Source organism: Taeniopygia guttata, chromosome 1A (assembly GCF_048771995.1).
Source record: "Taeniopygia guttata chromosome 1A, bTaeGut7.mat, whole genome shotgun sequence".
NCBI classification, from domain to species: Eukaryota; Metazoa; Chordata; class Aves; order Passeriformes; family Estrildidae; genus Taeniopygia; species Taeniopygia guttata.
This window is the reverse complement of record NC_133025.1, coordinates 56,332,160-56,359,637: the sequence shown is the minus strand read 5'-3', so window position 1 is coordinate 56,359,637 and position 27,478 is coordinate 56,332,160. Positions and strand designations below refer to the sequence as shown.

The 27,478-nt window shown below is 43.9% G+C and overlaps 1 protein-coding gene and 1 long non-coding RNA gene across 5 annotated transcripts in view; one reads left to right on the top strand and one right to left on the bottom strand.

Moving 5' to 3' along the window:
* The window catches only part of FAM180A (family with sequence similarity 180 member A), a 76,742-nt gene that overhangs the window by 36,448 nt on the left and 12,816 nt on the right, over window positions 1-27,478 (top strand). For 2 of the 4 annotated variants that reach the window (XM_072923528.1, XM_072923529.1), the window contains one exon: window positions 988-1,272. In XM_072923528.1, the coding sequence (XP_072779629.1) occupies window positions 1,176-1,272 (97 nt within the window). In that variant the 5' untranslated portion in view covers window positions 988-1,175. Of the gene's footprint in view, window positions 1-987; window positions 1,295-14,171; window positions 15,184-27,478 lie in introns of those variants that run through there. The other 2 variants (XM_072923530.1, XM_030263294.4) reach the window with 2 other exon arrangements.
* LOC140682227 (uncharacterized) lies at window positions 501-26,924 on the bottom strand. Its single transcript, XR_012053589.1, has 3 exons — window positions 26,798-26,924; window positions 6,497-6,668; window positions 501-768 (listed from the first exon to the last, which is right to left on the bottom strand). It is a non-coding gene; the product is annotated as an uncharacterized lncRNA (long non-coding RNA).

Below are 27,478 nucleotides of genomic sequence, written 5' to 3'. Positions count from 1 at the left end.
ACCAAATATGAATGGCGTCATTTTCTCACCACAAACAGCTATTTAAAAAAAAAAAAAAAATCCATGTTACGCTTCCTTGTAAAGAACAAACAGTTCATTTAAATCGGATTCATAACTTTTGTGCCAACTTTGAGAACCTGGAAAATTAATCTTTGTGTGGGTGGAAGAAGTGTGCTTTTTTCCTTGACTAAACACAACTTTCCTCATTTTAAAAAAGGGTCCTCCCAACCACAGTGGAGCTTCTTCCTGTGGTCTCCCAGGTGACCTGCTGTGGTGACAGCAGGAGCACTTTCCATGTATGTCCTTTCCAGGTGCTGGTGAGGCTGCAGAGCACCTGTGCAGAGAGCTGCTGTTCCTCCTGCACAGCCTGTTCTGCACTGCAGGAGGCTTCCAGCTCTGCTCCCACTCTCGTATATCCCAGTGGCACCAGCTGGGACAGGCCATGGAGTGCCAGGACACAGCAGGAACTGTTATGGACAAATTCAGTTGGGGAGGCTAAATATAGATAAATCAATTAACAAGAATTTATTAAGCAAGCAGTATTAAGCAAAAGAACAGTGCTGGGCGGCCAGGGAGTCTCTGCTCTGCCATGGCGCACCTTCTGCTTTGACCTTTTTGTTTTTCTAGTCCCCTTTTTTTTCCGGTTGATGTATTTTCTCCCGATGCACTCTGCACCGGTGCAATTGGTTGTTAGGGGGTCTTTTTTTCTCTGCCCTTGGTGGTCATAGGAATGAAGGCTCCTTATCTTCTTTGCAGATTGTCCTTGGCCTAAAAGTTAACTTGTATATAGTTAGTTACACAGTGTTGTACACAGTTAACTATGTTAGTTGCACCTGCACAGTTCTTAAACAGAATACATGCTGTTTACCAGGGCCCCCTCCCCCTCTCCTCCTTCTTTTCCCGCATCTTGAGATTCCCTACTCAGTTCAAATTCTTATCTTCGTCAATGCTCATTTTGATGAACAAAGACCTTTTTATTTATTACAGGCACCAACCAGCTCGGCTTGGCTCCGGAGTGCACAATTCCATGTTTGTCTGCTCCAGGTGTCAGCACGCACCAGCATCACCCATGTCTCCTACAGAGCTTTCCCACCTGAATTCAGGAAGATTATTCTGCCTTTTCTGGGGCTGGGAGTGGAACAGGAGCTGTTGGGAAAGGGCCTGAAGTCCTGGAGATGTCCTTCTGCACTCATGTAGGTTGGTCTGTCCCCTCAGAGCAAGGAGAGAAGATGCCAGATGAATCCCAAGCAGATCCCAGGGAACAACCTCCAGGTGTGGAAATCTGCTAATCCAGGTCAGAGGCTGCTCCACATAGGATGTTGCTTTAACTGTGCAGAGAAGATCAACGCTGACACAGCCACAAGCTATATAAAACTCATTTTTCCCTTCCCTGCCACAGTGCTGACAACTAAGTTTAAAAATATGTGCTCTTTATGAGCCTGACTAATGGCCTTTGGGTGTCTTTCTAATTACTTCCATAGCCTTGGGTGGGGTTACGTTTTGTGCCAAGGGCTCAGCTGCTTCTCCTCTGGTGGTGTCCACATGGGAGAGAGACAACATAGGGAAGGTTTTGGCACATACTCTGCTCTCCTGGAATTCAGTAATTCCTCAGCAGACTAATTAACAAGCCACAGGGAACCACAGAGAGATGGCATTTGTTATAATTGGAAGTAAACTAAGAAGAGCATTTGGGCAAAGAGGAAGGCAGAGTAAACCACCACAGGTGAACTGCAAAGCCACAAACTTGGCACGCAGTGCTTGGCTCCCAGCCCGCCTCTGCTCCTGCCACTCCTTCAGCCCCAGAGCTGGATACCAGGAGGAAGCAAGACACTGGGTCACTGCTAGAGGAGACTGTGGGACATGGGGGCAGAGAGAGGTAAGGACAGCTGCAGGAGAGAATGGAAATCCTCCCTAATTTGCAGCTGCTATGGGTCACATAGTTACAGTGGGAGACACAGTCTCTGCTCCACCATCTGAATGTCCTATCTCCTTTCTGCCTGGCAAACACCAAACATAAAGTTCTGCCCCATTCAGCCATCCGTGAAGACCTAACAAGCTCTGTTGCAAATAATATTCTGTGATTAAAATAGGGCTCCTGAAATATGTTTGGGCCCCTTGCCCGAGGGAGTGTTTCAGGACCAAGCCCTAGTTTATTGGGAAAAATTAGAATAACATCAGCACTATTATCTCCCTGGGACACATGCTTGAAAACCAGTTATCTGCTGTGTCTTTCTGCTCTCCAGCTAAACACAGCAGGCCATGCACATCCCCAGAGGGAGGGGGTGGAGGGAATAAAAGAGGTTATTGTCACAGAGGCAGTAACCTGTAAAATCTGCAAAGCTGCCTTCATCTTTTTCCCTTTGCTGTCCAATGTTTTAACAACCTAGCTCAGCTGTTGGTTTTCTATTAGGCTTACTGTCAAAATAATAATAAAAAAGATAGTGGCTGAAAGAGAGAGAGAGAGAGAGAGAGAGGGAAAAGTGAAGGGATCAGCCATTTTCTTTTTATAATTTCATAAAGGATTATATTAAATTTTTTTCCTGCTTCCCCAATTTATTGGCATTTACATTTAATCTCTCTTTGATACTTCGCAGAATCTGTTTCCACCTAATCTGTCTCCTTCCCTTATTCTCCTATTTTAACTCAAATGTGGCATAACCATTAGATCCAGCTCTTAAGAGTACAGGGTCTGTTTTGCTTTCCCTCATTTCTGCTGTTGACAGCCAGCATCATGTGAGGACAATGGAGGAACCTGTTGGAAGTGAAATGTACATAATTTTGAAACTCTCCATTCATCTGGACACTTTGTTTGAATTTAATGATCAAGAAATTTCAGAGGTCACAGAAGGTTATCTGATACTGACCTTAATAATGATATAGATCTACATTTAGAGATCACTGGGACGTAGGAGTGGTCACAAGGGGACTGTTATCTGAGCAATTTTTCCTACTCTTTTTTCAGGTCTCCTCTGATTCCTTAACAACCTGCTAGCACACTGAACAGCACTGTTTTTGTCACTGTACTTGAGCCTACCTGTGTTCAGATAAAATTTGCCACGTGTGTTTTCTGTACCCAACCAGCCTGGCACCCCTTTGCTAACACAAGGCACAAGACCTGACCTGGAGGAGCAGCTCCAGGCCAGTGAGGCCAAGCAGTTCCCAGCTGCACCATCCTGACCTGCAAATTGGCCAAGAGGGTCCCAGAGCTGTAATGAGGCCACAGGAGGGAATGAAGCTGTGCTGGCTGGGGAGCCTGTCCTCATCCCCCAGCATGAAGCACAGGCTTCTCCTGGTGTCCAGGAGGAGGGGTACTCATGGGCAGTAAGCACCTTGGTGAATGAGCTTTTGTGGAAACAGCAAGCTGGAAATGTCCTGAGGCTATAAAGCTCCAGAGTCATGTTGTGACTAAATCCTCAGAGCAATCGCAGTTCAACTCAAACCTTTGCTTCCATGCTACAATTGCACATGCATTAGACAGGAGGTTACCTCTTCAACACTTCTGCTTTGCTGTTTTCCTCCTTTTACTGCCAGCCCTGCAGCATTGCCCCAGTGGGATTATTGCTTATCTCTGGAGATTCATTCCATATCATGATATCCCTATCATTCACTCCCATTCCATATCTCCCTTATCTGCATGCTCTTGACCACTATGAGAGCTCTTCAGTGTCAGCTGCCTCAGACAATCTTGCCAAGCCAGAGGTGCTGCAGAGCTGTACTCCCATGGAGTGGGGATGTTTTACAAACAGGGGGATGTGTCTGGTGTGGTTCTGCCCAGCTCCCATCACATTCTGATTCTGCTGATGCTTTTGTGTTTCCAGCACTCTGAACACTGATACTGATGCACCCTGCCTTGATGTTGAACTCTTTAAGTTCTACATTATTAGAGACTGGAATTCTGCTTGAGGAAACCTAATCTCTGAAGCTTGGTTAAAAGATAAGATATCTCAGTCATGTGAACACAGAGGTATGAAAGGGACACAGCCAGATTGGCATCTTGTTTTGCACTAGGCATTTTCATGTTCCCACCGAGGAGAGTCATAAAGCCTGTGTCTATAGATGAAAATCTACCACTGCTTTCTGTGCAGCCTGGACACAGTTTGGCTCCAAGGGAAGACTACTTCATTTCTTCAACAGCTTGCATAATCCTTTTGAGCTTTGTAAGCTCAATTAAAAGTACTAAATCCAAGCCATACTGATTTGAATTTTGGTGCCCAAACCTCACTTAATGAGGTATATTAAACCTAGTTCAGTTTATCATATGTCCTGTTACAGGGCCATAATTAATGCTGAGTGGAAACCAGGTTTCCTGCCCTGCAAAAGATTTTCCATTGTCAAAAAATGTTGAGAGAAATCCAACACTTTTCAGAGAAAGAGAGGTTTGACTTCACTCCTTTAGTTAAAGAGGTTTCACCTTGTATAAGTAAATACTCATTAAGAATAAGAGTGAGGAAGGTGTTCATTAGGTTTATAAAAGGGTGATTGGGATGTGAAGGAGACAAGTTGGAATCCCTGTCTCCATGAATACTGATTTCCTTGAAGGAAATTGAGTCCTTGCAATGGGGGAGCCTGAAGGATTCTCTCCACATGTAGGCAAGTGACAGGTAAGGCTCCTGTCTCACATGTGTGACTTACAAGAATTTGAATCCAAGTTTTCCATGTTTTGTAGCAATACACAAAAAGATTTAATTAATTCACTGAGGACTGAATGCTCTCTTAAATTGGACCAGCAATTCCCTCTGGGATTTAGAAACATTTCCTGCCAGAAATGGTACACATATTTTCCCCAACTCAGAAAATTTTGTTTCATTTAGTTGCCATTTTCCAAGAAGAAACTTATTAAACATACAGTTTCCCGACACCTCTAGGTTTAACTGATTCTTACTGATTTTACTGTTTAGAGGAGGGAGATAGTGCTTTCTCTCTTTCTTCTGCAACATGCCTACTGTATTCTGTAAAAAGAGAAAAGGAAAAGGAAAAGGAAAAGGAAAAGGAAAAGGAAAAGGAAAAGGAAAAGGAAAAGGAAAAGGAAAAGGAAAAGGAAAAGGAAAAGGAAAAGGAAAAGGAAAAGGAAAAGGAAAAGGAAAAGGAAAAGGGGGAAAAAGGAACATATAAGAAACAGGGTCAGTCTGGCCTCTATGGCACTTTTTGCTACTGTGTACAACAGAAAGAGTTGGGAACAAAAGTAATGGTTCAAATCCCACTGAAGTCAAGTAATTTAGCAATAGGAAATTGTTCAGCTCACAGATAGGGTGGAGGTCTCAGTGCTGAGTGGATCCTCAGTTCACTGGAGGCTTGGTGCAAGTCAAGCCAATTAGAGTGCTCCCCTGATGTCTTGACACTTGATACAGCCCAGGATGGAAAGGAGCCTCTGATGAGTGACACCCATCAGAGAGGGAAGGCTGCTGTGGTGCAGTAGATTTTGTACTGCTGGGATTCACAGGCATGAAGGACAATTTGTCCCCAGGCCGAGGGAGCTGCTGTCAGCAGTGAGCTCTGTCCTGCTGTATGATCACTCACAGACATGTTGCACATGCCTCCATCTATAGCTCCTCAAGGAAAACAGAGTGGAGAATTTCCTGCATTTTCCATTACATTTGCCCTCAAGCTTTTGTGCCAAGCTGAAGAATGTGAGAGCACATCAGAGAGGAACCAGCCCACACCCTTCTCAGCACCAAGAGAGATATTTTGTTGTGTTATCACCCCTGCACTGTGATGTACATGATCAAGAAATCTTGTCAGATCATAATCCTGGGTGTGCTATAAATTTGGGTGGTTTGTGGGTGCTAGCACAGCAGGGGCAGTCTATTCTGGGAGGGATCAGAGAAAGGGAGCAGGCAACAGCAGCAAAAGCTCAATTTTCCCCCTCCTGAGGCAACATCTGACACAATTGGCAGCTCATTTCTCCTGCCCTAGGATGTGAGCTGCCTCTGAATGCCTCCCTTGTGCTAGGGCTGGTACTGAGCTAAATGTGGGCCTGGTGCCAATGATTACAATTCCCATTATGCTGGAATATACATTAACTTCAGAGGTTTCAGACCTCTCCAGCAAGGGAATTGCCTGCTGTATGCATCCATTATTTTTCTGGAAGAGAAAGAGCTCTGTTTTGTGCCTGTTATTCACTCCCACAGTCTGTTTGTTTTGGTTTATTCTGGGATTTTTTAGGAAGCTGGCACTGTTAGAAACAGTTCTCTGAAGGCCCTGAGGCAGTTTTGTCACCACAGTGTAGTATTTTATGCTGTCATGCAACGTGGCACTGGGCGGTGGAGCTGCTGGGGATGAGGACGTGCCCCAGGCACAGGCAGGAGCTGTGGGATGGCTGGAGGGATGCAGCCCCCTCTGCCCCACCCCTTGTGTGCCCAGGGTGAGAGGATGCCCTGTGAGCCTGAGCAGAGAGCCAGGGATCACAGCTGGGAAGAGTCTCTTGAAAGCTGCAGTGATTTAAAGCAGTTGTGGGAGCTCTTTTAAAGCCAGGGCATTACCTGTGCTTTCCACTCACCTTTGCTTCTTTATCCTTGATCAAATCTTGCATCCTGGACAGATTTTAGCTGTAAGCCTGAGTTGTTAAATCAATGAGCTCACTCTTCTGCTGAAGCCTAAGATACAGTCCAGGGCTTTAAGATGCTATTCACTTCATAGTTGTTTATCAAGAAAAATCCTGGTTCACAAGTCTGAAAAATACGTTTTGAACAAAAATCCAGCACTTAATGGGTTTAGGTGATTGATTTTTACTCGAGTCTGTGCAGCCTAGGAGATTTAATTGGTTCTGACCTCCTTTTCCTCTCCAACCTGTGTGTTATTTTCTGTGCTGTCAGTAAAGCTGTGTCTCAACTCTTATCACTATGATTAGTTGCTGTTCACTAAATGCAGCCAAAGAAAGTCCTGGAGAAGTGAGCTGATGTGCAGTCTCTCTTATATGTCCTCACACCTCCCTACACCTGAAACAGGTGTATTGATTTTTAATATGAAGAATCCGGTTGCTTTTTTCATCTCCTAAGGCTTCTAAACAAATCTGTGTGCTAAATATCACTGTTGGTTATGTCAGGTGGGAATCCTTCAGGGTGTGAGCTGTTTGAATAAAGTGAAATCTCCTTTCTCCCTTCATCTTGGTGGCTCATTGCAATCGCAGGCACAGTATGGGGGATTGGTCAGATGCCTAAAGCACCCCGGGGCATCACAGAGGTGAAGGCTTTGTGTGCTCAGTGTGGCACAGACAGGCTGTGGCTGAAGGATTTTAGAGTCTAAAGAGATAAACAGACAAGGAACAAGGGCAGTGTTGTCCTTCTTTTTCTGCCCACAGGTAAACAAGGCAGAAAAAATTCAGTGTTATAGTCAAAGTTTGCCTTTTACCTGAAGCAAATGTTTACCTGCATCACACAAAGAAAAAAATGGAAGTATCCCTGAATTACTCTTGAAGACTTTTGCCACAAAGTTGTTCTCTTATTTGAAAACTTTCCTGCTTCAGGAAATGATGAATCGGTTCTCTGGGGGTGTGACAGCCAAGTGTACTGATAGCAAGGAAAAGTAACTCTTGCCTTTCTAAAGATCTGCACATTCTCAGTGGATCTGAGGTGTCAGACACATATCAGACCTCCCATTTTTTTGAGGATGTTTTGACTTCCTGCATCCTGCCTAACTGCAAATTGGTTTAAGGGGCTTATTTGGGAGACTAGGAGTTGTCAATTTTCATTCTGCGGGAAAAATGCAATTGGTTTGTGATTCCTCAGTGTAAAAAGGCTTGGTGTGGTAGGGAATGCTCATTTTCCAGAGGGCAGTGTTTGGTATCTGAAGGGTCAGGCATTGCTTTGCAAACCACCTGTTGCGTCTCTCCTCGCTTTGTTCACATGGCTGCCCAGGAAGAAGGGAAGAGCTGAACCACCCTTCTTCTTCTGCTTCAAGGGAATGGTTTGAGTTGTCCTCTCATCTCTCTCCTGTATTTAATCCCCCACCCTTCCCTGAAGAGCTCCATCAGTGTTTCCTGGAGTAAACAAGTGGGAATATCAGTGTGATAAAAGGCAGAAGCAGCAGATGAAAGTTTTCAGATCACAAACCAAACTTTCAATTGCACTTCCCTTTAACTCTGGTTTTATCTCAGGGCTTTTACACAAGAGCCCAGCACTGCCCAGTTCCTGTGTCTGTTTGCTGATGTCATTACCTCACCTGCATCTGGCACCCACTTCTAACCCTTCTCCTCTTCTGTCATCTTCTTTGCATGATCCAGTCTCATCCCACTCCAGTCTGAGCCTTCATGCAATGCTACTTCACTGCACCCCACCTCTAATACTATCACCACATAATCCATCTTTTTTGTGTCTCTAATCTCTCAATTTTATAATTATTAGCCAGAGTCTTTGCTTCTCTCTTTATCCCAGAACAAATTTATCCACAATTTCAATAAGCTAATGAATCATGGACTCTGAACTAAAATGTAAAATCTCTAGAATGCTCTGGTCTGGTTATTCTTGATAATGAGTGGAAATGAGCTTATGTTCAGCATTTGGTGTTTCACTCTGTTCCTGAGATAGCACCGGTTTTTCCTGAGTTTGTATTGTAAAGTTCTGTTTTTATTTTGCTTTGGATTTAACATTTCATAACATTTACTGAGGAGACTTTTTCCCCCTGCAGTTCTGAGGATTTAATCATGAAACTCCCCCTGTGAACGTTCACTGCTGTCATTACTGGCTTTGCAGGCTGAAAAGCAGGAAATGCTCTGCATAGCTGACCTTCCTTTATAATATTAGCAGTGATTTGTGGCAGATATTTCTTGTCTGCTGCATTTCAGACCCCGTTTTACAGTAGCACTGCTACCAGCATTTTCTGTTGCTTAAGTGTAAGTCACGGCCCTGGAGTTTCCATTGGCTTCGTGCCACTGGAGCTTACACTGGCAGCCAACAGGCTGCAACAAAGCAGCACTGATGGGATCTTTGGAAAGCTAAACAGTCCAAAAGGGTCATGCTGCATTAGCCAGTGAGGTCTGCATGCTCATGCACTGGTATCAATCCTCAGAGAGTCTCTCAGGGAGGTGTAGCTGTGGTGATTTACATCAGCAATGCCCAAGCAGCCTCGAGGGAAGTTAACAGTCTGCACTTTGTAAGGTGCAGCGAGAGAAGGAAATCAGCCTCCCATCAGTGGCTGTCTGTGCTGGATCCTGCTGACTGCTGACTCCTTCTCCTGTCTCCATGCTCCTTCCACTGCAGATTGCTGTCAGCAGCAGCACCCTGCCTGATGCTTGAGGGACTGAACAAAAAAAGCACTTGCACTTGCATCATGTGGTGGCATCATTAATTTCTGTGTAGTCTAACACTCATTTGACCAAAGCTGCCTTACTGGCACAACATTTTTTATGAAGTTTTGGTTTAGGGAAGACTCTGGCTCACTGTTGCTGGGCTGAAACTGTGAGCATCACTCTTAGCTGTATTCTCAGCTCCATTTTCAGTATCTGGGCTATCTGTACAGTGCCTGGGGAGAAAGCCTGATTTCTGAGAAAGTTTCACATAATCCAGGCTGAAACAGAGAGACTCTCTAAGCTAGTCAAGAGGAAATGCCAAGAAGAAAGTGGTGCAGTAAATTTTATGTCTTTGTGGAGCTTAAAGCTAGTGGGAGTTGTCTCTGATCAAGTTTTCATTGCAAACATGATATTTTTTGTATCTAAAGCAGGGGAGCTTTTCTTAGATATTTAACATATTTGAGTAAGAAGCAAGAACCTGGATTCAAATAGCTATTCTACTTCAGGCAGCTTGAACTTTCATCTTTTATATGAGCTTGGTGAGAGTAATGCAATACTGATGGAATGCATCCTGCTTCCAAATAAAAAAGATGGCTAGGCAGTAAAACCTGCATCTTACGTGTGAGTGCTGTGATCATGGCAAAAAGCACTACCCTCCTTTTCCTTCTCTCTGCTACAATAAATAATTAATTACCTCCCACAGATAGTAAGAGATTTAGCAGCAGAGTTGAAAAGCTCCATCCCAGAAGATCCTGCAATTCAGGTCTTAGGGATGTTTCTTGTAGTGTATATCCACATCTCCTTGGGCAGAGAATGGGCTGAGCCAGGACACCTTATAAAGCAGACAACTTCTCAATCACAAGTCCCAGAGCAAAATATGTTCCCCATCTGCTTCCTGAATATGTGGAAAAAACTGAAATGTGCAACATGGGACTTGAGAGGGGCCTTTGCAGTCATATGTTTTTGTGAGTAGTAAGACAAGTCTCAACATTTTGTTTGAAATATGAACTAGGAAGTAAGAAGCTCTGTTTTTTAAGGTAGATACAGTGATACAAGCATTTAAGAAGCCTCACAGGGGAAGCTCAGGCACACAAGGAATTCAGATATCTGCAAAGCTGCATGTGCAGAATTTAAATTTCAGTTATTTAAATGTAAATCTGTAAAGTATCAGCTCAGCATCTAAGTGCTCCCGTGGATGGGAGCTCAAGCAGCTAAACCAAGGCAACAAGGGAGCTCTGGGGCACAAGGACAACTGAAAGGTGCCCTAAAGTCCCTTCCACCTTCCACCTCACGTCACTGTGTGGTGATATAATGTTCATCCTGGCTGTTCATCCTGCTCTGAGGCTTGGTGAGATTCTGACATCCAGATTGTTGTTGCAGGAAGCTGCAAGCTCAGCTGATGGGGCAGCTATAGTCATTGTGGACTGTAGGGTTCAAATGGCAGCAGTCTAGTTTCCAAAGATCTTTTCTTCGCCTAGGAGCTGGTGCACAGCTATTTTATCCCCCTTTCTTTTCCACTTGCAGAAGCCACTTTCTGTTTTTGGTAGATGGCAGTGGTGCTGTGTGAGCTGCTGCAGTGTCAGAGCAGTCCCTTTTGGGCAGAGGAATGGATCTGCTCTCAGAGCCCCCAGCTCTACCATCAGTTCATACAGTGGTGAGTCACTTTGTGTGCATGTCTCCATTTCTCCATCCCTGTGGTGGGCAGGACAGCAGTGTGTCACACACGTTGTTCCACACTGCTGGCAGACTGGCAGGCAAATCCTGCAGTGCCCATGGCACAGGGCAGGGCTCTGGCTGCAGAGCAGATTCTTGCTCAGAAGAATTTTCCATACACACTCTGTTTTCCTATTGAAACAAGGTACATCCTAAAAAAAAAAAATCTATCTGTTTGACAGAAGATTTTCAAGGGACACTCACAGTGACTGGGGTGTCAGGGCAGACTGCAGTCCTGCTTTGAATTTGGAAGAAGCTCATCAGAGCCAGAGCTGGTATGATGAGCTGTTATTCCCCAGTGGAACAGAGACTATTTTTCTTGGCAGACCCACAGGCTCCTGATCACCCATTGCCTTTGCTTCCCCTTACAGTCACTTTTTAATTATTTTATTTCACATCATGAGCTACTAAAAAGGGACCCCCCAACTTGATACAGTGGTCACTCCAGAGCATCTCCTGGGAAATTCAGGATTTCTGTGTATCCAGCTGGCTGAAGTTGTTATTCCACCATGACAGCATCTGTGATGGGAGGAAAGACAGCTTTGGAGTACCACTACAAGCCCTGCTCTCACCCTTCCTATGCTGCAGAATGCCAGCTGACAGCTTCCCTGTTGGGTCCTCGTGCACTTCTTTCCACCCTGCCCTATTTCCAGGTTCTTCAAAAGGACTGTGTGGGAATAGCAGTGACTGACAGTCACTGACAGCATCAGGATGGAGGACTCAAAAGGAAAAGTTGTTAGTTAGTATCTAGTCACTGGAGTTACATAAATGTCCATTTTCACCTCAAAAAGCCTGCCAGAGGCAGCAGTCACACCTTTTCTGGGCCTGAGAGGTCTCACAGGTACTGGGAGCACCGGAGGACTTGCAGCTCCAACACCTTAATTTGTGAGACTTGGCAAAACATAAATATTCACCCTAACATAACTGTGACACTCAAGTCTAGCACTACACTGATTTAAGACCTGAACACTGACCAGCCAGCAGCCCTCAGCCTCCTCCTGGCTGCAGCAGCATGGCACCCTCTCCTGGATGCACCTTCAGGATGAATTCATCTAAAGCTCCCCGGCTCTATACTTCCAAAGCAGTGTAGGCATGGTTAATATTTATAAATAACCAGGATTTCTACCCTGCTTCAGCATTCATTATAGTTGCAGTGATTCAAGCCTCCGGCATAGACAGGAACTGCCTTGAGCTGAAATTGAGCAACTATCTAATAAAATATAGTCATGAGATGAATAGGAGTTATACAGTTGAAGTGCCTTGAGCATGCTTGGAAGATTTATTTCCTGGCTTCCTCTGGAGGGCTTTTTAGCAGGGAGGTTGGACTCTGTGTGTGTGTATATATCCATATAAGAGAGAAACATATTTTTAAGTTTTAAGGAGGGGGGAAAAGGACATCTACACTTCTTGAGGAGGTGCTAAAGAGAGAGCATTCTTTATTTTCTGTGGACCTGCTATATTTACAGCTGCTGAATTTCCTGTAACAAAACAGATGTGAGTGCATCATTCACAGTCATACAGGCAAGTTTGCCATACACTTGTGGTACATGCTGGGAGACTCTCACAGCCGTGGTGCCTGAAGACTGCACTGGTATGTGGAATGTGGCTAGAGATTGTATTTGAGCTCAGATGAGGAAGAGGCTGCCGGAGAGGATTCTGTAGCCAGACTAAGATTAAGGAGAAATAAATAACAATTAAGAAAATATATTATGTAACTTCAGAGCAACATGTCCAGGGCCTGAAAAAGGAGAGCTCAGTAATCATTTCATACTCTCATATCCCTTTGATCTGTACACCTGTTTTACTACACATCTCTTCTTTCTCAGATGCAACTCCTCTGTTGCTCCTAGGTTCTTGCTCCAGAGGCTGGAAGTAGGGGGAATATAAGGCAAGGAAATTCCTAGAACTCTTCTCCTCAACCTTTCTAGGCTGCATCTATAAAGCAGTTACAATTAAAAAACAGGAAGTGTCCCATTGCTGCCAGCCAGAAGAGAGATCCACTCCAAAGGGCTCTCTCTAGAACATGGCTCTGATTCTGGCTTAGGGGAGGGATACAGCCTGTCTGACCTCCTTAATCCTCTCTTATCAGCTGTTACTACCTTAAATGTAAGAAATTACACAATACAGCACCTCAGAAGTTTCTATCCACACTCTCCAAATAACACTGTAAAGATGTTCCTTTGTCACCCCACAGGATTTTAGGTTCTCTCATCATTTTCTTCCTTTTCTCAAGCCTGCAATATGCATCCCAAGTAATGCTTCTCCCTTGTTTACCTGACTTTGAAACACCTTGTTCACAGACCCTGCTGACATTAAGATCATTGTTCTTGATGCACATCACCTCAGAATTGGCTAAGCTGACGACTGAATCTACCTCTGTTAAAAACAACTTATTTTATCCTAAGTGACCTGAACAAAGTACAAATTATTCTCTCTCTTTCTCTCTCCCCCTCTCTAGGAAAGATAGAACTCAGTTTCCTCCAGCTCTGTAATTTCTGGACAGACACAGGAGCGAGTCCATGACTAAATTTAACCCTGCATTCAGACCCACCCCTACTATGCTATGGTAACAGGAGTGTATATAGAGAGAGCTGGTGAGCCACCCTCCACTTGAATTGCACCTTTTGTCATCTCCTTGGCATGTGAAATACTGTCTTGTATTCATGTGCTGTTCATGTGGGAGTAACCTGGGGCAGTCTGAGCATAGGAAAATCTGTACATGTAGGAAAAGAAGTGGAATTGCCTTGAGCAAGACAACCTTATTTGACCCTCCTCCTTCCTTTACAGTTGGTGTTTCAGCTGGGACAGAGAAGAATGAGGGGACTGAGGCTAAGGCCAGATGTTGGCATCAGGAACACAGGAGTTGAACAGGTTTTCTCCATGCCTTCTTGCCAGTGCACATTAATCCTGAGCCACAGTGTCCTCTGTCATTCCAGCACTTGATCCTTTCCCTTAATCCTTCTATTTATACCTTCTGAGCTGCAGTCTCCTTTCTTATGTGCCAGTTTTACACCAGTATAAATTCATGGATGTCTGTAGGTTTGTTACTGGCTTACTCTACCCCATAAAAAAAAAAAAAAAAAAAAGAGAATTAGACTCATCACTTCTAGGTACCTAATGGTGTATCCTCTATCCCTTGGTTTTGTAAATACTCCTTGTATTCCTATTTTTCATCAGTCTGTTCCAACACACATCAGCCTGCTGTTATTTTGGTGTTATTTGGGTGCTGTTATTTTGCTGTTATTTTGGTGATTCCCAAAAAGCACCCCATGATGCTGCTGCTGAAGCTGTGTCAGGGACAGTAGATACCTGCAGCTTCCTCCATGCTGAGTCAGTCTGGGATAGACTCTTCCAGGGTGGTGTTCCCTGGCACCAGCATCAGCCAGGAGATGTCTACCCGTAGCCTTTTATTTTTCTCAGCTTCACCCCTCCACATTCAGCCTGGCTAGTGTAAACTGTCCTTAGGATTGTTTAATGTTCCTCATGGTTCCATTGAGGAGAGCCAGTTAAAGATTTGGACCTTTCTGTTATCCATTCTGGCCAAATGGAGGAAAAGGCCAGGACTTGTCTTGCCTAGAACTGAAATCTAAAGGCAGCATGATATGTTCTTAATAAAGGAGTGATTATATAAATCACAGTAGCAAAATGTTCTTGCAGAGCACATGCCCCACTCCGTGACTGAAGTGTCTGAGAGTGGCTGTCCATCATTCCAGAGGAGGGATTGGCCTTGGACAGGGGTTAGTTAGTGTGCAGCCCCCTGTGTTACAGAGGAGAAGCTACAATTCCTGAGTCTCTTTTAATGAAGTTCCTTGTGGCTGTTTATTGGACAAAAATAAATTCCAACTGGCCCATATAACAAATGAAACTCAACTACAAAAATGTAATGATATTTATTCACCCAGCTGCCAGCAAACTCACATGCACTATGAGTCATTCCAGATGTGGATAAAAACAAAGTCTGTCTGTGAAAGTAAGTTTCCTGATCCCGAGGAGACTTGGTTTGGGAGACGAGCTGTGCGCTGACTTCAGCTCTACTCAGAAGAACAGGCAGGTTCTTCTGCAAAGGGGGAGGGGGAGAGGAAAGGCCATTATTTATTCCTGAAAAGAAAGGAGCTGGGAAAATAAAAGAAAAGCTACTGTACAGCTAGACACACGTATTTTAAAGAGAAGGATGCTTTGGAAGACTCTGGTGCTGCTGCTGTTCTATTACAGTGCTTATGCCACTGTGCCCCACAGATGGAGCAGAGGTAAGATTTCAACCTGGAAAACTATTTAAGATAAAAATTTGAGTTGTAGATTTGGTCTCAAATTTTGTTGCATTATACATGTCTGTAGATGGATATATACAATTATAATTTTTTTCCCTCCGAACTCTGGGATTTTTTTCTCCGTTAAACAGGTCAGCTAAAAATATATAGATCAATAAAAAATATACATGAATAAGTGCAAAAAGGTAAAATTATATATGTATTCTATTATAACAAAAATATCTAAATATCCCAGAATTACTTTCTTGCACTTTTTCCCTTCTTCTTTCTAATTTTTCTCCTGCATTAACAAAAAAAAAAAAAAAAAAAAAAAAAAGCTTATGAAACTTTAAAGTGAATGCCTGTGCAGTCACAGGTGGCATAATCTGCTCTAGCAGTAAGATACCTGGGAATAGTAAAGCAAAGAATGCTTAGATTGTGCAAGGTGCCTGGGAATGCTGCTACCCTACCCTGGCAGAGGAGCACAGGTAACACAAAGTGACCTGGTGTGTTATCAGGCTGCAGCTGCCAATGTGACAATACACAGTCATGACATATTTGTAATTTTTTTTAAGTGTGACAGCAGCATATGGAACATTTGAGGACTATTGGATTGCATAGGAGATGCTTGCTTCAAAGCTAGTGATGATATCCATTCCCTTTTTTGGTTTTATTCTCTCCTCTGGTATTTGGCACTGGTTCAGGAGCTGCTGGAAGTGGAGAAGGGAAACACTTCCCAAATGATTTCTTTGGTTCTGATATTCACAGACATTTAAAGGAACCAGAGTCTGCTAAAAAAATAGAGCATTTAAATTCCTCCCTCCCTATTCCAGTCTTCCTCATCATAGCTGGTACCATTGGGTTTGGTTTTGATTTTGTAGTAGAGGGAATGGTTGAGGGATTTAATGAAGAGCTACACAATCCAGCTCAGGCTGCTTAATTTTTCCCTAAAATGCTTAATTATTCCTTTCAAAAATCCCTGTTAGTGGGAGCTCAATGGCAGGGCATTGACCTGGGACCCACCATGGCAGATTCTTTCCACAACTTTTTCATCAGACTCTTGGCTGATTTTGCATGACTTATTGTACTTGCATGCACCTTACTTCTCTCTTCTGGTATAAGACTGGAAATAGCACCAATATTTGTCATAAGAGCCTGCAATTATGTAGGTAAGAATTTGTTGTTCCAGGGGTGACACAAAAATGTGAGAAAATCAGAACTAGATCTGTATAAATTAATTAAAAAAAAAAAAAAAAACACCACAGCCCCACCCTTTGGAAGAATGATGTCACATTGCCTAAGAAATGGAAAAAAATTTAGAAAAAGGAGTTCAATTTCATGTAATAATCACTATTCAATTTAAGGATGTCCTTCACTTTTGCCAACACACTTATTTTAATTAAACAACATCACAACCCTAAAAGGAATTCATGCAACTATTAAAGTTCAATTTTAATCACCATGAATATTTAAAGTAAACATCAGAACTCTACTGTGCCTATTGGAAAAGCAGTTGCTTTTTTTTTTCAAGCTGGAAGCTCTAGTGCTTAGTTTTGGAGGCTTCAGAGGGAAGAGAAGATTCATTGCCTGTTGTGATAAGGAGTTCAGTTGCCACAAATAGTGTGTGCTGGCATTTTCTGAGTAGGAAACCAGATTTCTTTTCCACATCTACTAGGACTATTCTGCTCTAAAAGTGTTTTAGAGGCACGACTCCTTCAGCAATAAAAACTTCAGTGAACCTTCTCTCCCTTGAACTGTGTGTCAACCCAACCAAATTTGCAGTTCCTTGAGAGGGTCCAAGCACTGTTTTAATTTTTGAATTGCTTAGAAATATAAGATAAAAGTTGAGTACTGAGAAATGACACATTCTTCTGCACACTCAGAGCTCTCCCTCCACAATGACAACCGAGTCTTGTTTAGGTTAAACCTCAGTCATTTAAGTCTTATCCGAGTCCTGATTTGAGTTTTTCAGTGAAAAAGGAAAGACAGATCAGCATCTGGTCTGACAGAAATGAAGGACAGATCTGTGCATCATCTCCATGTTGACTTGTCATCCAGATTGTTTACAAAACAGTAGGGCAAAGGTCTTGTTTTAATTGCCAGCAGTTGTTGTTTGCAGTAGAAATGAGCAGTCAGTGTTGTATACAACAATGTCTGGCTTTGACCATTTTTCCATGGGAAGCACTGGGCAGCCTGGGATCCCCAACCCTTGTAACCAATCATTCAAGCTTTGGCTCCAGAAAAACTCACATGTGGGAGAAGATGAACACACTCGTGCTGACTGGTAACTGTGAGCTACTGATGCCCTCTTTCCTTCGTTTGGAAGCATCAATGAGTGTGGGAAAAAAGAAAAAAAAAGAAAAAAAAAGAAAAAAAAAAAGAAAGCATTTCTGTCATTTCAGAGCATTTCAGAGGGCTTTTTTCATTCCTTTTTCTTTTTAAACTGCCTCAGCCCTTTTCATTAAAAGTCTCACACACACTCCTCAGCCTGCCTTGATTGAGCTGTGGACACAGGTCCAGAAGCCACAGGCAAAACTTAGTCCTTAGGATGGGTGTGTTTAAAATAACAAAGAAAATATCCTGAGTGATGATGAAATAATTTTCTTGTCATCACCTCAAGTTTCCTTGAGCCTTTTGTAGGCTTAGCTGCATGGAAGTATTCTTTCAGATTCTGTGAACCTCCTGTCTAGGGAAAAGGGGGAACGAAAAAAGGTAATTAAAAGTCTTTACTGACTAAGTATTTTTCCCTATGCAATGGCAGAGCTGAGGTCATATAAATTCATCAAGTCACAAATAAAATACCAGATCTTAAGACATGTTTCTTCCGAAGAAACCAAGGAACAAATCCTGGGTTTTAGCAACAAAAATAATAAGACAAAAAAACCCACAACAAAAACAATAAAAAAACAAAAACACCAAAAAAAAAACCCACCAAAAAAACCCCAAAAAACCCCTTCCATGCAGCTATGGCAACCAGTGTCACTGCTTGCTGGTTGCTTCCAGAAAATTTTGAGAAGTACCAATCCACTGGAGAGCAGAAGCCAGCCTTATGAGCATTACAAGAGTTGTCTGTTCCCCGAGGAGAAGCCCTAAGACAATCCTAACTAGCACATCTCAGCTGGATGGACTTTATTTGCTGTAAGGGCTGCCTGATTCTAATAAATGGGACACACAAACAGTAGCATTCTTGCTGTGTGTTTACACAGGGGGGGAAGATGCAGGCTTCTTGTGCTTGTGGCTTTTGGACAGTGCAGGAGCAGTTGCAAGAGTAAGTTCACCCTTCAGTGGAGGCTGGAAGAGGAGATGTTAAAAGACACAAAATTTTTAGAATGGTTTACACTCATCAGTGTCAAAAGGATCTATCAGCACCACAGAGGTTTCATGCTTTTGGGGAGTTTTTGTGCTGTTCCTTCCAAACGTGAAAAGCAGCACTGCAGTCCTATCCAGATCTATCTGGTCCATGTGCATTATTTTCTACCCAGTCTCTAGTGGCTGGTGAAAGTGAAATGGCTGTTTGAGAGCACCAGGGGAATGCTCGTCTCTCCTTGAAGGTTTTCTGCAGAAGGAATTGCTTGAAAGAACAGAAGGTCCATCCTCCCCGGCTGCCGCAGGTGTCCCGGACAGCACTGGGCTGATAAGCACAACCTGTGCAGGTCCCTCAAGCACAACCTGTGCAGGTCCCTCAAGCACAACCTGTGCAGGTCCCTCAGGCACAACCTGTGCAGGTCCCTCAGGCAGGCTCCCAGCCATGGGCACTCTTAGCAAGCAACTCAGCTCTAAGTGAGATCAGCTCTTTGGTGAATTCAGCCTTCAGTGATTTCAGCTCTTTGGTGAATTCAGCCCTTCAGTGATTTCAGCTCTTTGGTGAATTCAGCCCTTCAGTGATTTCAGCTCTTTGGCGAATTCAGCCCTTCAGTGATTTCAGCTCTTTGCTCGCTCAGTGCCCCGGGCAGGTGCAGGGAGAGAGAGGAGAAGGCTGTAGGAGGTTCCACAGATGTGCCTTTATTGGCAGCTCCTGTGAAGGGTTTCAGTGACAGCTCTTCTGCTGAACTGGGCAGAAATGGGGGTTTATAAAGGGCTCAGGGGTTTTGGAAATGGTCCAATAGTAAGGGTTGAGGTGAATATGACCTGTGGTCTTATGGAGACCTCAGATAATATAACAAGGGTCCGAATGTGGAAGAAGGGCCTCTTTGGTGTTGCTGTCGAGGCAGGACAGGAATGGAGAGACTCTGACTCAGAAGGCTGTGAGAGTAAGACTCCTCTTTATTCAAAATACACTGCTCTTTTATACAGAGCTTCGTGAGGACCAACTCCATTGGTCCTGAAGTGAAAACAACCCACACCATTGGTGCAAAGTGCTTGACACATAGCGATAGAACTTAACTATAAACAATGTGAACAACAAGAGAGATAAATAATTATTTACATTCTTCTCCAGCTCTTTCCCAGGCTTCTGCCTGGCTAGAAACTCTCCGTTTCTCTCTTTGACTGAATCTGAGACCCACATCTTTGGTCCACTCATCATGACTGAGTATTTCTTATCTTAGGCAAGTGACCGCCAGGGAGGCCTTGCAGGGCCTCTGGCTGCTACAGTGGTGGGAGCTCAGTTTGTGGGTTTGATGGAGCAACAGCTGCCTGAGAACTTTGGCCGGCTACTTCTGCTTGTGGACTAAGCCTGAACAGGCTGTCAGCTCTCCAATGCCAGGAGAGGGAAGACTGTGTAGAAGAGAAAGAGAGACTGGCTGTTGCTAGAAAGCCAGCCAGTACTTTTGTAAAGAAGCACTGTTTAATATGTTCTAATCTCTGTGGTCATTTGGTTGCTGGTGATCTCTGCTGTGTGTGCAAAGACTGAGTGTCTCAGAAGTTAGAGTATGCTCTTTATCCCCACTCCTTTTCATCTTATTGCCCTCTCTTCCCTGCTGCATCTCATATTGCATCCCTACAGCCAGGCACTCCCTGCTTGAGCAGCTTCTGGGATTCTACCACCAACAGTAACTCTTGGGTGACTTTTTTGGCTTGGAGAGCAAGAGCAAAGGGAATGTGGCCTGAACACAGCCTGTAATTGCAACAAAAATGGTCAAACACATGCAAATTTAGGTAGCCAGTGGTCCTTCAGTAAACCAGGTTATGGTCTGTGTTATTTGATATGTGACAAGGTTTCCAGAGATCTGGTCCAAGTGTAAAAAGATTTACATCAGCTGGACCAGCTACCAGAAATTTTTAAATTGTAACATCTATCCAACTTATTTTAATTTCTATAATGACTGTTAGCCAGTTCTTAAAATGTGCAAATGGAAGATATCAAATGCAATGGAACACCACCCAATCTGTCTGAGCCTGCCTGTGTAAAGAACATTACTTCTTATGAGGAAAATGTAATATTTCCCTTTTCTCTGGTTCTCATGTGATCACTTAGAAAACTGCCTCAATTGCCCCAACTTCCCTGCTTGTTAGGCCCATTCCAACAACCTCACTGGAGCTGCAAAAGATGATTTATCTCCTGCAGAGGTTTTTTCCACCTACCCAGAGCCTGTTCCATGAGTCTGATCAGTTCTTGGGAATGGCTGTTTGTGGGCTAGAGTCCCATGATGCAAATTATTTCTGCACCAAATATTGCAACTCTGTCTGTAAGGAGATGAAGGCATCTCCTAAAGAAAGTCTGGAGAGGGATTAGTTATTAGTAAACCTGCTTGGTGTTGCAAAGGTAGCCAGAATATCACAGTCTCTGAATGGATTTTAATCGTGGTAGGATAAATATCCAGTAAGGCAGGGCTGTGACTGTAATCAAAATCCCTTCTAGCATGTCCTGATTCCCCAAATGTTCCTTTAGGGCCAGACTTAATTAATTTAACCTGCATAGCGGATGATCCCTGAGTCAGAATTCACAGTGGATACCTGAACCTGAAAGACATGCAAAGGATGCTTAAAAAAAAAAAAAAAATCAAAGTTTCCAATTTTTTCTGGGGCAAAGACACTAAACTCTGATGAGATCAGAGAGAAGATAGATTATGGAAGTTTTCACATTTTAGTTTAGATCACAGATGGATCTTGTACTCTTTAAAAGCAGTCATGCTGTTAGAAGCAAGGATCTAAGTGATTCTGAGACTGTATTCACCACAGGAAGCAGCCAAAAAAATGGCTAAAGCTTACTGCTCACACAATAAAAGTTGAAAAGAGACAGGAACTATACAATTTTGAGGAAACCTGAATAAAGAAGACAAAAACACACTAAGTAAAACTATTTACTCTTTGGTATGTCCTCGACCAAAAGAGCTCTATTTGCTGAAAGTGGCAGCTGTAGAAACTTCTTGGTGATCCCAGTTCCATCCCGGTATCCCAGTTCCATCCCAGTGCTGGGGACTGGCAAGTCAGTTCGACATTTGCTGCCACTTTGGTCATCTTTCTCAGAATTCTTGCATGCTTTACTGTCACATCTATTTGCCCCAGTTCCAGGGATGGAGCTGTCCTGGGATCTGGATCAGTTTGCACAAAGGTTCTCCTGCCCCAGCCAAGCTCATTTGGGAAGCACCTCCTGCCCTTTAAGTGCCTCCTTCCACTTTCACCTGGAAATAGCTTCTTTCACCTCACCCCTGATAACCATCTCACTGCTTTAGTGCCTGTTGTGTTCTCTTCCATAGGTGAGGCAGCTCTGTGATGAATGAAACAACTCTTGCAGAGACTGTAAAACCCTGTGAGTCTCCTCCTGGTTACCTTATACCCAACTGCTGGGCCCAGACACCTCAGTGGTACCTGGAATTATGCAAACATACAGAATAAAAATAATCTGTCCTTCTCCAGAGAACTTTCAGTGTAATTAAGGAGAGGAAATATTAACATCCTTTTTTGTTGTGAGGCACAGAGTCATTAAATCCCTTGCCCCAGATCTCTTAAGGATGGCTGTGGGTGTGTTTAGTCCTCTGTATTGTTAATAGCTGTGGTTATTTTATTTTTTAATTCTCTTTCTGAAGCATAAAGTGCTTTTTCTTGTTTTCCTGGGGTAGATCATGCCAAATTCAGCAGGAGTGTAATGACTTCTCACAGAAAGGAATCCTGTCAGAAGCACTGAATAGTACAATCTAATTGAAAGGGAAGTCAGCAGGCCTTAATGAACATCATCAGGCTGCAGAGGCTCTGATGATTCGGCTGGTGACAGGCAAGATGTGAATTGCTGAGGTAAAGAACTGAGTGGGGCAGCAGTTAACTCTGCAGCAGTGCCTGTGTTGAAGGCAGGGCAGGACCCACAGGAGGAGACCCTGGTGATTGCCCACAGGCAGTGCCAGGGCTCTGTGAGTCCCCTGCAGCCCAGTGGCTCTGCTGAGGGGAACTGAGTCCATCCAAGATGCAGAGAAGCCAGCTGGGCACACGGAGCTGGCTGCAGCAGAACAGGCAGCTGTGTGACTGGCTTGGTTTGAAGGGCACAAACCTGGCCCTTCACCTTCAAAAGCACTTCCATGTGCAAACCAGCATGACAAAGTCAAGAGTAGTTTTTCTGCTCTCAGGAGCGGGACCACAATTCATGATCTGAAATTTTGTTTCCTAGCTTTTTAAAAATCTTCCAGCCCACATCAGGTATTTGTTATTTAAAAGGGTTTTGTGATGCAGGGTCCTCTGTACAGAGAGCTGATGCTGGGAAGCAGAGGGGGAAATGTATCAAAGCATCACTGAAAGGAAAAGAATGCAATTTGAGAATAGGCTGCAAATGGCACCTATTATTTAACACAAAAAAAACCCCAAAGGGACTGTCATCTGTGAGGTTTTCTCTCTAACTGGAAGAAAATAAAGTCAAGGCAGGGATCATGTGTGTCTCTATTGTGCCCATCTCTCATTACACCCAAATCCTGTTTAATTTGGGAGTTGCTATGGCAGCTTTATGATATATCCCCATACTTGCTCATTCAGAGACATTAAAGCAGCCCAAATCTGCGCCACAGGCTGTGGTGTTCCCATGCTTACTCAGTGCCCAAGGTTCAGCCAGTGAAGCCCCTTTCCCCTCCCTGAGGTGCTCCAGGCTGCAGCAATAACCTGTCTGCACTCCTCTCCCTGTCACAGTGCTTGTTACAGCACAGGCTCGGCGCTGGGCTGGAGCTGAGGCTGTGAGGAGGAGAGAAGCGAAGTTTAAAAAGCTCCACTACTCCCAGTTTCCACAAACATTCCTTTCCTCTGGTGAAAGCATATATGAGGCCTTTCCTGGCCCAGTTTGCTGGTTAGGTATGGCAGTCCCCCAGTTCCCCTGAGAGCAGCCTGCATACCTCTCCTCCTCTGGAAATTCCTCCCTGGCCACAGGGAAGGAGGTCACCAGCCAGGAGCCAGGCTCCAAACCACCAACCCTCCCTCTGCTCAGGAGGAGCCAGGTGGGTAGCTGAAAAAAGATGCTGAGAAAGGGGAAAATAAGTTGTTGAGTGCTCAGAGGTTATTTGGGACAAAATGGGACAGTGGAAGGACAATGTTGTGCTCCAGTCTCACACTGGTGACCCAAACTCACAGGGTCTTCTGTGACGCCTGCCTGGCCCCCTCACCCCTGCCAGGGAACAGGGGAAGCAGAACGCTTCAGATTGCTTCTGCCTAATTGTAGAGAGTAAACTGCACTGGACTGGATGTGGATATCTGCTGCAAGCCAGAACATCAGGATTTAATCATCTCCATCCATTTGGCAGGTGGTGGTGCGCCACAAAATGACCTTGATGCTTCTGATCTCTTCTCTGTCTTGGGAAGAGTAGAGACTTTCCAATCTGGCAGGGATCATTTCAGCCACAAAGAGGGAGACAGAGACAAAGACAAAGGACAGATATTCTGAGAAAGAAAAAGGTGGAGGTAAAAATAAAATGGTGTAAAGGAGAAGAAAAATGAAGATAAAGGAAAGGTGGAAAGAGAGAGAAAATGTATAAATATGGATGGGAAATATTAAAGTGCATCACATCAAGATTGGAGTAGCATTGTCTCCCTTGTCAGCATGGTATGCATCCTCATTTGAACCCACACTTCAGCAGATGCCCATCTGTCACAGCTGGTCTCCATCTTACTCATCTGCCTCTCAGGCTCTTGGAATGGTTGCTTTTCTTTGGAGCTGGCTCTGCCTTTTTCTCATGTAAGCAGGACTCAATTTTACTTCTAGTCCCCAACAGCTTCTCATCCTACCAAGATACTGAGGTTCCAGTCTGGGCAAGGTCAATTGTCGCAGTCACAGTATAAAAATTAAACTTACTGCTACTGAATCATTAGTGTGTCAGGATTTCCTCACTTTTTTTAACCCCTCCCTTTGATCTTCTACTCTATGTAGGTATGCAAAAAGACTCTTGCCACTGCCCAAGAAGCAGCCTGTTTTATTCCACAGAAGCTGCAGGAATCTTGCAGTTTTACAGGACTATGGCGCAACAGCATTTCCCATTAACATCAGTCATAAAACCAGCACCATAACTGCATGAGTCCCTGTAGCTCCCTATCATTCCCTGGAGGAATGGATCAAATTTTGAAAGCCTTCAGTTTCCTCCCTGGTTTTCATAATGCTCACAGACATTACATTGCTTTTTTTGTTTATGCTTGGCTCTGAAGAAACACAAAGTGTTTATTGAATTTATTTATTAAGCACAGATTTTATGTCTCAGATAACTGTTCCTGTTTTAAGCCCTCTTTTAAAATAAAAGACATTTAAAACATGCTTCATTTTTTATTTATGTAATTATTCATGGCTTGGCACTGAACAAACTCCATTTCCAGTTGTGGACCTCCTAGTATAGTACAGCATGTGTCGAATGAAACCATTTATTTTTCATAGTTGCAGCAACTTCTGTTTTCCTAGATTACCCTGCCAATTTGGCAGGAAGTTTTGGAAGGTAATAGTCTAATGATAAAAATGTATACACTATTTGTTCTGCTGCTTTCTACTGCCAGGTTTTTAATAAACAGCACTCAGAGGGGCTGTCCTACCTTGACTTGTACTTAGCAAACATAAAGCTCAGTTGGGTCCTCACAAAGGAATGAGGACAGAAAAGTGTCCAAAGATTTTTCCACACTGGGCTATCCCATAGCAGGGATCAGTTGCAATCAGCAAAGATGAGCTCTATCAGCTCCAGTAGGCCCAAGTGGCAGGGGACACTGTGTGTCCGCCCTGTTGGGCTCTCCAGTAGAAGGAGGATGATGATGTGGCCCTGTTGACACCCAGAACATCTTGGAAAAGCCAAGGTGAAATGAATGGGCATCACAGCATCTGATCTCTCTAAAACCATCCTGCTGTTCTGAGGGAAGACAGCAGCCACTTGGCCTGGGCACTGCTGCATATTAGGGATGGAGGGAATCCTGCAGGAAGGCAGAGAGCAGGATGGAGATGTTTAGCAGTGGGACTGAGAGAGATGGGGCAGTCACACAAACTGGGGAGAAGTGTTGCCATGGTGCGGCATTTTCCACGTTCACAGCAGGGAAGTGCTGTGGGCTTCAGCTGATGAAGTCTGGTTTTGAAGATTCTGCCGGGTAAATACCTACGTGTTAGGGGTACCATAACAAATTGTACTTCCCTAGAAAGATGCTCTTTTTCTAGCCAGAAGCTGTATTCTGGGAGCAGACTGCTGGACATTTGCTGGGAATTTCTGGATACCCTTTAAACCCCAAATGAATAACTGCATGTGCCACAGCCCATCAATCCATCACACACCAGTACTGTCAGCCCCACTCCCTGTGCCTGCTGCTCACAGCCAGTGTGCTCCAGCAAAGTGAATGCCAGAGCTGAACAATGTGTGCACTTAGATCCTCCAAAGGAACACAGAGAGACTCTGAAGTAAAATATCACCATCAAGGCAAAGAGCTCAGTTTCTCCTTGCACAAATTCAGCAATGTAACCAACTTGTCACATGCCTTAAATATTGCCTTTCTATTTTCATGATCAAAGATGGAAATGTGTGTCATGCCCAGCTGGCTTTTCACACCCGTTTGTGATGTTCCCCCAGGAGCTTTTCCCTCCTGGTCGAATTAATGCTACCAACCATGATATCATATGATATGATATGATGATATGATATGTCCTCTGCTGGACCTGAGGCTGGAGCTCATCACCCCCTGGATGTCTGCTTGCTGAGGTGGAAAAGAGTGCCAGTCCTTCCCATTGCAGTTCCAGCTGGGAGCAAACTGTGGTTTACTGAGCTGTTCCAAAGCCCAGTGCATTTCCCTATGGGTGCTTTTGCTGACAAATTAACAGATGTATTATTTAGACAAAGTTATAAATCACTTTCTGAGCATTCTGTTCACAACAAATTAGCGTGCTCCTGGCAGCCTCTGTAACCCAACTCAATGGTTAACAGCTAGTAATCCAAGGAGCTCAGCCATGACAAGCTAGTTTTCATTCCCCTTCATCCATCCTTAATCCTTGCACTCAGAGGTGAAAGCAGAACATAAATATTACTGGGGCTAGCATTTGGAATTATAAATAAGGAGACAAGTAGTCCCCGCCTTATTTTGTGGCCATACTAAATGTTAATCTACCCCTACAAATCTACAATTTACCACTACTGTGTTTCAGCATCTCAGACCATGATTACCCTAACTTGACAAAAGGAAATCCTATGAAGATGATGTAAGATGGGTATCAGTTCACATATTCATAACCAGGTGGTGTCTATAAGCTTACCTGGGAGGTCACCATCACTGAAAAGCTGAGGAAGATCTGTCATGCAGATATATCACATGCTGGAGTCCAGCTTTGGCAAGGAGTGTTTCTGTTGGCCAAAGCAACAGACAGCAGACTGAGGAGAAGATTTTTCGATTTTTCTCCAGCAGGATGTTACCCACACACCAGCAAAACCTTGCTAAGCAAGCTCATTTCATTATGCAAGCTTCAGAGTCCCTGAGCTAGCAAGAAGAAAGGCTAAATGTAGGAAACAACAGGATGAGATTTATGATGAGTATCACAGCATCCTAATTAAAGTGCTTCTCCACATTAACGATGCCTTCACACACAGAGGAGTTAAAAAAGGAACTGACTCCCAGCTAGTTTGTCAGTAGCATGCTAACGGGTTTCTTGGAAATTAGGCCTTCCTACCTTTCTCTAAATTTATTCATCCTAAATGTAGAAGATGAGGTCATTTTTTCCTTAAACATTTACTTACATTATTTTCCCATAAGCCAAAATCTATGTTACAAGTTCAGCTCAGATGGCTCCAGAGGAGGGTGTACATTAAGGAAGAAGAGCACTGAATCAAATACATGTGACAAACTGGCAGGGAGCCACGGGGAGATGGCACCCGTAGAGGCAGGGACTGCAGCAGTGACAGAGGTTGAGAAAGGGTTTGAATTTCCATCAGCTTCAGGC